At 36.5% G+C, this 10,666-nt stretch overlaps 1 protein-coding gene across 1 annotated transcript in view; it reads right to left on the minus strand.

Moving 5' to 3' along the window:
* Positions 1 to 906: 906 nt before the first annotated feature.
* The window catches only part of LOC139139819 (uncharacterized), a 16,387-nt gene continuing 6,627 nt past the window's right edge, over positions 907 to 10,666 (minus strand). Inside the window, exons 2-6 of the mRNA XM_070708755.1 lie at positions 6,609 to 6,876; positions 6,154 to 6,233; positions 4,538 to 4,749; positions 3,716 to 3,968; positions 907 to 3,107 (exon numbers count right to left, since the gene is read on the minus strand). Coding sequence (XP_070564856.1) covers positions 2,941 to 3,107; positions 3,716 to 3,968; positions 4,538 to 4,749; positions 6,154 to 6,233; positions 6,609 to 6,876 — 980 coding nt within the window. The 3' untranslated portion in view covers positions 907 to 2,940. The remainder of the gene's footprint in view (positions 3,108 to 3,715; positions 3,969 to 4,537; positions 4,750 to 6,153; positions 6,234 to 6,608; positions 6,877 to 10,666) is intronic.

Below are 10,666 nucleotides of genomic sequence, written 5' to 3' on the forward strand. Positions count from 1 at the left end.
GTTTACTGGTCACAAGCTAAAGCATTTTAGGAACAGGCTTTGCTCAAGGCTTTCACTGAAATCAAGATGGGAAAGAACAGTTCAAAACAACCTATATCTTCATTAACTCTTTGAAACCGGCTTGGACATAAATGTCCGATGACCTCATAGAGTACCAGGGGTTCAGGGTGCAAAGGGTTAAGACTTTCAATTCCCAGGGTCTTTAAAAAGCTAAATTCTTCAGAAACAGGCATAAATATAAGCAGCAGAGCAAGGCAGTTAAGGTAGAACACGCCTCTAGGACAGATATTTGGACTCTTAAACTTTTTCAATTCTTTTCTGACCTACCACTTGTGGTAGCTCTTGGTGTAAGAAAACCTTCTACCGGCATAGAATTTCGAAAATCAAAAATTTTATTTTTTTCTCCATAGAGTAACACAGAGATGGCAGCCATTTTTAATTTCAAATATTAGTAACTCTTGAGTAATTTGTTTCTCTAGTTCCAAAATTTGCATGGTGACTCCCAATTTTTATCATTGATTTTGAAAGAGAATGATTGACATATTCTTTGAGGAAAGTTTGAGCAAAAGTTTAAGTCTTTCACTCTTGAGGCGTATACTACCTTATATTGTTATGTTTTGAATTAGTCTGAGTCTAATGAAAGTTTGTATGAAACACGAACATATGGAAAACATAGAGTTCTGAAAATATCCAAACTAGGAAATGTAATCATCTTCTTGCTATGTTACAAATGTACAGCTTTTAGATACAAGTTACTCATTCAGATAAGGACATAAGATAATGTTTGCAGTATTTACATTCCAATGTAAATACCATTATAATTCCAATACAAGTACATATTAGTTTGTGGTACATGTGTAATAGAACACATTGTTTGAGAAACATACAACAGTAAAAGTCAGCATGGGTATTTAACATGTAGTATTTTATTCAAAGACGCTAAATAATGCATGAATCATGTACATGCTTTAATCTACACACTGTTTGCTTTATGTCAGGCACCAATACCATCAAATGTTATGATTTCTGTGTCAGCCTCTTATATTCTTTGTAATTAAAGAGAACTTCAGTCTTGTCTTTTAACTTTTCTCATTCAAAGTTATTTCCTTTCTATCTTTTTTTGTTCTTCTCACTTATCTCAGGGTCATTGGTTGACCTTTCCTGTCTTTTGCCTAGGTTAAGTTCACTATGAACAATGCATTGATAATCAGAATGCATAATTATCCAGTGAAGTACATCACTTCATAACCACAATTGAAGACAGAGACTGGATAGTTTTGTAGTGAGGATAACCTTGGCACTTTGGACAAATGATCCATGCATAGTATCAAGCTTGCATACTTTACTGTTGCTTGGATCTGTGAGCAAGAACGTTTTACAGAGTGTCATACCGTACACTTTTTTCAGATCCTGTAAAGTAAGCAAGGAAACTTGCAAACTACATATTCTTTGTCATGCTCTGCTTGCCAAATGAGATCATTGCTCACAGTTGATCAGTTTGCAGTCAGTCTCACTGACCAAACTGTCTATGATTGTTCCAAATGGGGAAACTACATTTTGAGATTAATCAATGTTGCTCAAAAATCACATTTTGTTTCAGTCTCATTTAAAAATTGTCTTCCTACTTGAAATTTTCTAATGACATAAAATATTTTAAGGCTGAAATATATCGTGGGCTTTGAATGGTAATTTTTCTAATGCAATTTACGAGCCATAAGGGCAGCTTGTCCTGTTTCCCACCTTGTGATTAAATGATGCAAATTTTTAAGAGATATTATCGTTACAGTCTTTATTATATCTTTGAAATGGTGTTCATCTGAGTAGACTTGTCTATGTAATAAATTTAAAATTTTAGGGAAATAAATATCGTAACTTTTTAAACCAAAATGAATGTGCTTTCATTGAACCTGAATCAACTTCATACCTGGATCACATGTAATAATCCTCTGTATTATCAAAATCGTCTGATGGCAAGTATTAGTATGAGTGCTCCATTTTTGTTAACATTCTGGATCGAAAGATACTTTTGAAGATGAACTCATGTTAGTTTTGTAAGGAGCAAATCAATCTGAACAGCGTAGAAACGAGATTTTACCGTCTATGGTATGAACCATTTAGTGTCTGACACGGAGTGCGCCACCAACGCCGGACAACATAATGGGTTTAGGCTTCACTACAAATGACGACATTACTCGTCAATCGATGTAACGTGCATGCATGTGGTCAATCGACAACTTTTTAATAGATAAAAAGTTTAAAGAACGTAATTTGCGAGGGAGAAAGTCGACTTCTAAATACATACATGTCTCTTTGCAAACTTTGAAGGGCCAGTAATGCTAACTTTTGATGATTTTTTCACCATTTTTGTTTTGAATGTCAACCATAACTCCTTGTTCTATTTCCCAAAGCATATTGATATACACAGTGTTCAGCTTGTCAACGCAGCCCGTATGCGTGTAAATTGTATGTATTGTTGAAAAGAGACCTGGTCAGGACGAGAATTTAGATGTAAACAATAACAATGCATTTTACACATAGAGACGTTAACTGCATTAGCTAAATAGTGAGTGTTTCAACATTCTTTTGGGAGTAGATTAAGAAGTTACAATAGATATACAAAACAAAAATAGTGAAAATATCAGCAAAAGTCGGCATTACTGGCCCTTTAACTTTAAAATTAAACTTTCGGGCCACCCGTTTTCGTGGATCTACGTCTACCAGAAAGGTTCGTCAGCGAGAGGGGAAAGGGACTCGATAGGAATGTGTAACCCCTCCATGTGCGATGCCTCACCAACATCTTTGCTAAGATTTTGTGTCGTCCAGTATGATTGAGTTATGTAAACTGAAAACACAATTACTTATAAAGGTAGTAGTGTTTTATGAAATAATACTGTTAACATTTCGAATGATTGATTAGTGGGTCAGCTTTAACAGCAATGATCATGAAATAGGCCATGTTGCCATCCAAGCCAGGGAAACGGTTAGGAGAAGCCACACCTTGTGAATGCTAACTGAACCACTGAAGTCGTCACGCAGATTGATAGTATTGGCGGCGATCTTGATCTTTGAATGAGGTGGTCTTTTCACAGAGTGTGCCAGAATTGTACCTTTTGAGAAAGAAAATATTGCATTCTAGGGTGTAACTATCCATATGTCTTTTGTCATGTGTATGTGAATATGTCACCGTTATATGGCATACAGCCATATTCATTGAAATCAATGTTTGACTTTCATGATGGTTGATTTTTTCAGTCAGTTATGTATGTATTTATCAAGATACATTCGTCCCACCGTCACATCGAATTTTAACCACAAGTTCAGGAGGTATTGTCGTCGAGTGGTAACGGTAAAAAAGCATTGTGTTTCAGCATACACCGTGTCGCTCTATGGTGGTGGTTTCAGCCGATTTTGCCAATTTAACAGATTTGAAAAGGTCATCCTTTGAAAAGGTTCAACCCGTTCAATCTCACTTGAGTGATACATAACAATTATGAATACAAACATGATAATGTAAAATCAAGATTGCAGATCGCAGTTTAGAGGTCATAAGCTTAATTACCAATTTGTGTAGATTCGACCAGCGGGTAAGGCGGTGAACAAGACCAGCAATTATAACGCGTTTGTGAAAAACTTTATGATCAATTTTAAACGTTCACAGTGTATTTTTACCGGATAAGAGTGACTTTTTGACTCTACATTTAACAAGTGTACGTACCTGATGTGGCAGGTCCCCACGCATATAGGAAATACCAACGATTGTCAAGATCTGTAACAGTATCGTCTTGGTCCACTTTTTTCTTTCTTGAAAATCTGCAAGATATTCGACCGTCTTTGACTCGTCCTTCTGTATTGTTCACCGGATTAAAAGACTGTTCGATGGACCAGTGTATGACGTTAGTATACCGCTTTACGACCACTGTGTTACTTTCCGTATTTACAGTCACGCATGCGTACACATCGTCGCCTCCCTTTTGGATGAGAGAGAGAGAGAGAGAGAGAGAGAGAGAGAGAGAGAGAAGAGAGAGAGAGAGAGAGAGAAGGAAGAGAGAGAGTTGACATTTGCATCAGAGAGAGAGAGAGAGAGAGAGAGAGAGAGAGAGAGAGAGAGAGAGAGAGATTGTTGTTTGCATCGGTTTTGCTGTTTCGTTATTACTCATTTTACAGTCTGCTTGATTTTTTCTCGCGTGATTTTTTTCATAAAGCTGGATTGTTATCGTAGTTCCGTTATATTTATACAAGGAACACGATTGGAACTAATTTGGGATAATTAGATGGTGCAGTAATGTCTATTTGATCTGCAAATGTAAGCTCATCTGCTTTTCCTTTTAAGTTACACACTTGTTATTATGAGTAATTTGTAATATCGCAACATTCAGCTTAGTAGGGCACCTAACATTTTTGAGAAATTTGAAAAATATGAAAATCCAATTCTCCCAAATTAGTTCCAATCGTGTTAAGGTGTCAGAGATACCACACTCATGTGAAATTTACAGTCTTTTTTTGTTTTGTTTTTATCCACGTGAAATTACCAACTTACCATATATTTGTCTGAGCTAAACCCAACAGCCGCCCAACCTGTACTCTTTGCATCCATTTCGAAATACACCTCATCCCCTTGGCTTCGATACGTCAGTAAGTAAACACAGGTGTCGGAGGTACATTTGCTTTTGCCGTAGCGAAAACAGTTCTTGGTCACACCACAGGAGTCAACAGCTATTGGTCTGAAATTGTCGTAATCTCCCCGAGGTACTATGTATTTGTGAATAATGCAGAGAAAACCAACTCATTAAACCACTGTGGAAGTGGACTCGAAGGAATTATTGTCAGGTTACACGCACATATAATGAAATATTAATCAAACAAGTTCTCCTATTAGCCTTTAATACGATCCCCAATGGAACACTGTGTCACCCAGTTTATCGGTCAATGTCCTACATTATGTATGCTGTTCCTCTGATGATGTAAATTGATGAATATACTGTATTTTGACCTGACCGGATCTTTCATCTAAAATTGATTAAGCAATGCGTGTAAAATCTAACGTCAGCAACATTTGGTGTTAAAATTTGCCAGTGTAGAAATTCACCCGATTCGAGTAACGTTCACGTATCCTTTAAGTGTATCGATGAAAATGAAAAGTAAAATAGTTGAACCGTTCTCTATAATCAAATTTGAAAGCTTTAAAGTATTACTATTGTATAGAGCGGCCTTTAATCGGTACGACAGTCTCATGTGAGTTTGATCGTTCATATTTATGCCGTGTTACAAGATTATATACTTGATAAAACCAGTCCCTCCACACAGGGACTGTGATAAAACCCAAGGTTATTTGAAGCAAACGGGCGAATTCTCCACTTCACTTTATTTTATTATTCCTCAAGTATTTAAAAGCTGTTAGATGGGAAATAAAATTTCGAAACATAATATTGACTGTGATGATGTATCAGCTTTATTACGAGAAGTAAATTGTGAAACTTTGATTATTTGGCATTGACCCCACTGAAATTTGGACAAAATACTTCGTAACAATTATCGGAACAACAAGTTTTCTGAAAAGGTGTTGCACCTGGAGTGATAACCATTGATGGTGATTACCATTGATGGTGATTATCATTTAGTGACTACCGTTGATGGTGGTTACCATCGATGGTGATTATCATTGATGGTGGTTACCATTGATGGTGATTATCATTGATGGTGATTATCATTGATGGTGATTACCATTGATGGTGATTATCATTGATGGTGGTTCTAATGGGTAGTATGGCTTGCAAGCTTGATCGCTATATTCTTGTCAAGGCAAATGATTTATTTTAAAAGGCCCATAAGCTGTTAATGGTTTTCCCCCTATATTTTTGTTCCCTAAACCATGATAAAATACCTCGTATTCAGCCTGACAACACTGCCGATCTATTGGTGGTCAGTATTGTTGTTGAGAAGAGAATAAAGTTGTATACGTGACCATTTCATCATACAGGATATGTTGAAAAGTAAAATACTTGACATGTTAGCGTAATATAAGGACTCGGAGAAGTTCATTCAAATGTAATTTATACTCAGAACAAAAATACTTGAAATCAAAAGTTTCAGATTATGTATCCTTAACAACCTGTTCCTTGTGATGACGGTTTGACAATGAAGATACGCACTGACCTCTTTTTAGTCCTTTGTTTAACTTGACTACTTTGGACAGGTACGTTACTGGTCGGTAGTTTGTGTCGTATAGCGTCGCCCTGTTCATACGAAAATGAATTTGTGAACTTGAGGCAAAGCTGCACACGATGTTAGTTTCTTTTCGGAGTAATGTTTTGTTAGAAAATCTTCAATCGGTATAAAAGGGTAAATTTTGATATCATAATTTGACATATTTGAATATTGCGTGCCGTATTCGTCGTTAACCGAAAATTAACGCTTTCAAGTTTTAACGCTCGGTGTGTTTTCTCAGGAAAAGGTTGAGGTATGGTGCTAAAAACTTGTAAGCTTATAGATGACTAGAAATAACAGAATAATTGAATGAAAGAAAACTGTAGTTTAGAATCGAAATACATTTCTTGATATTTTAGTTTTGTACTGAAAAGTAGTAGTTCCTTGACGTAAGATTCACTTGCCTCAGACTAACCGCTTTAATCCAAGTGTTTTCTTGACGACAACGGGGAGCATGCCAAAAGACAGTAGCCAACCGTCCATTAGACGTCTTCTCGTCAAGTCTCTGCAGGTACCGCTCTCGACACTCTATCACCGGTATTGTTTTGTTTGCGGAAGTAAACGACCCCCGTGGGTACCGTTGATACGGACTGCAGGTGCTATTAGGTCGAAATGCTTCAAATACCACGTATTGAGGAGCCGCTGGGGACGACGATTTGCAGGTGACTTGTACTAAAAATAAAAAAAATAAAAGTGAGCATCTCCAAGGATGAGTCACATTTGAATATGATTTGAATATACTGAAATGAACAAGGCGGTAAAGTACATGTAAATCTAGATTGGTAAAATGTAAGCTTTGATCAATGAGAAAAAAATCATGTGAACCTTTTTTTTCTGGTGTAAGTCTGAAAAGAAGCCTGACTGTCAATTTGAGAAATATAAAAACACCGTTCTTACATAAGAACAACACGATATGCGCCTGTAGTTGCTATATGACTTAACAACCATGTTTTGATCGGTAGAGACTGACACTTCATTTTTCTTTGATCTGTTATCATGAAATATGTCCTTGTGGTGATGTATCGAATCTATTCTGTCAAGAAAGAAAAATCAAAATTCATGATTCTTCGAAAGATCCCTTGCATCACAGTGGATATCCACTGATAATGCTAGAGCAAGAAATAAGTCAAATGTTGAGTAGCGAAATAATGTATAATTTAAGCCATGTGCATGTTTTCGCGAGTAAACGTGTGCGATGGCGCATGTTTGCTTTATACCTTTCACGTTTTATATTTCCAGAGCTCCATGTAATAGACATAGATTTAATTTCTATCAGCACCTTTGTTTGACAGCGCTATTTAAACACAAGAATGACATCCATAAAAAATTCTACTCCTGATAAATCACTCTCTCATAACTTCCTCAGATATTTGTGTTTACTTTAGATGTATGTTATCAGTCGGGAAATCACAATCATCTTTCAAAACCCATGTGTATTTACATCCATGGTCATTCAGCTGATGATTGAGGCCGTGGTTGATCCAAACGGGTCTCTGTGTTCTACAGAAACAACACTAAGGATGTCCTGGGTAGACTGAAAGAACCTGTACAATCGACATTACATGAAATCAACATTAAACAACACCAAGTAGTATCTTTTCCACCAAATGCTCTCAGTTGAATAAGGGACATTCTATCCAAATCTTGGCAGTAGAGACCGACAGTCAAGTGCAAGTTATTATTATGTAGTGCACTAATCTGTTTTTACTTCACACAAAATTTCTACATATATTTGATAGCATAGGCGATGAATGCAAATTGATGATAAAATAAAGTAAGACTGTCGGATATCTTAACGGATACAAATTGTGAGACAAACAGAACCCAGTTAGAAAAACATACAGGCCTTTGCTGTCAATCTGCGATGAGTACTGTAAATAGATATTAGCAAAGAGATCGTTGAAATTACAACAATATTTTTATGACAGCGATGAGCGTGACAGTGTATCTTTCACATGACTTTGCCATTTTGTTTGAAGTTGTGCATTCTGTGTGGTCTTTTGTCTGCTGTCTATCTTCCAAGAAAACCATCGTCTTCTGGTTTTCCAGACTGATGCTTGTAGTAAATCGTTATCGTGAAATGCTTCATGGAAGTGAAACCCGCGACTTCGGAGAGATGCATAAAACAACATTGTCAAGAATGGTACATGTCAATTATGCAGATACGGCCTCTGTCTGTGATCATTGCAAGATATACCTATTCCGGTTTCCTTGTTGTTGTAAAATATTCGACAGTCATGTATCTGTTGAACATTGCGTCTTCAACTTTGAGTTTTGTTACAGGAAGGTAAACTAACAGACACTACCGGTAAAGCTTGAGCTATATGCTAGAGTTAATGTTCAGAAACTTGAGCAGTGATTTTGAAATCCGAGTCGTGTCCCTTTCTAGAAAATGAAAAAAATAGGCTATCACGTTAAACGGTTATATTCTCTTTGTTGTTTAGTTTATGTAAGCAATAGTGACACAATACAGACAGCCATTAACGTCGACATGGCTATTCATGAAGTAGATGCCAGGTGTATTCCTAGTATTAAGGTATTTAATATCAATTAAGCATCGGCGACATGGGCAAAATCAGTGATAAGCTTTGTTTATCCAAAGTACAAAGTTACAGTGTTGTGATCCGTCCAAACTGATAAATCATAACAAAATGTGTGCATAACATCGACATCGATAACACAAATAACAAATAATTGATAACACAAATAAATCTTCGTGAAACAATATCATGTCATTTTATTCCAATTCAAAGTCATACTTCGAACTTTTATCAACTTCCCGCTATTTTCTTGGAACACATTTCGTTAACTAGTGAATGCAGCTCATCATGTGACTACAAGCTTTAGTCTGTCGCGTCTTTGTTTCCCCCCTGGAGCAGTTTTCGACGCTATCTCAACAGTTCGGTTTGTTGTTCAATGTTTGGATTACACGAATCAAGAAATCTTTGATCCTTGCCATAAAAAGGAAAGTACGCTGGCGTCTCAATATATCCGAGGATTTTACGTACAGCTTCTACAGCCCAGGGCCATTCCCTCGGTCGTATCAAACGTTAAGTGGAATGACTCAGTGCTACAACCCCGGAACGACAAAACAAACACCTCGGTGAACTTCTAGAAATTCCGAAATAGTGTGATCCTTCTAAAATATTAACACCGTCAATTCATCCCATGACGCCTTGCAATTAATATTCTTTACATGTTGCTATTACACGCATAAATAGAGGTGCTCGGAACACGCAAACCTCATCTATATATTCAAATGAAGTGATTGAACATTGTTCTTTTTGGGGCACAATCATACAACATACGTACGTACGTACGTACGTACATACATACATACATACATACATACATACATACATACATACATACATACATACATACATACATACATCGTCTTATCAATTTCTTCATAATAATAGGTGTAGTTCAATGTCACAGTGTAAGCAAGACTTTCGTGCTTTAAGTGGGCGAGTTTATCATAAAATATGCATTATGAACTACTCATCAGCACTCGAAAAACTTTCGTTCATCGTTCAGGGCACAGAAATTGAAGCGCCTTTGCACAAAGAAAGGTTGAAATGACGCATTCATGGTAGCAGTTGTAGTCAATAAGACATGATATTCTGGCATTGCATTCGGTCTCCCTCGTTTCGTACAAGAAAACATTTCGTCAATTACGCGACAAAATGAAAGGAAATACATGGATGGGAAATAAACTGAAGGAAGTGAGGAGAAAGTCGTTTAAATTATCGAGGGACTGAGGATCCTAAAATACAATTCAAGGAGTGTTACTAAAGCTGGCAACTAGGGCTTCAGTGTGTCATTAGGGATCATTTATCAACTGTGAGATTTTCTATTAAATTCTATTATCCTTCAGAGTCGTAACTGATACACGATACGCCTCATTAATATTTTGAAAAGTCATTAATTGGTTTTCAGACTCCAGCTTGATTTACAATGAGTTGCGGACTTCCAAATGCTATATTACCGTCGTACGACTGTAGACGCCTCATTGTATCAATCATTGACGACGCTCTCTTATCTTAAAATTCATATCTCGTCAGAATTCACGAATAATTGATGGATGCAATGTAATCTCAGTACGAAAAGAGAATTTTAAACATGGGCGAATTCTCAAGACATGTTGTGGCCTTAAATGAGATAAGACAATCATAATACCCTCCGTACAACGATGCATATTAATGGGTTCAACATGAATTAGCTACGAAGCACAACATTTTTAAAGTATACTTTTGGGAATGTCTTTTCTTGAACTTTTTCGTTCTATCATGGCTTTTCTTTACGTATTATTACCGTACCTGAATTTTTTTCCCTCGAGCGTAGTAAAATGTTACCTTTTGTTTTCGCTGAACACATTCTGCATTATCTGAATAATAATGATGATTATTATTATTAATACTATCATTTTCGTGTTCTATAATCAAATAACGACATTTGA

Source organism: Ptychodera flava, chromosome 9 (assembly GCF_041260155.1).
Source record: "Ptychodera flava strain L36383 chromosome 9, AS_Pfla_20210202, whole genome shotgun sequence".
Classification (NCBI taxonomy): domain Eukaryota; kingdom Metazoa; phylum Hemichordata; class Enteropneusta; family Ptychoderidae; genus Ptychodera; species Ptychodera flava.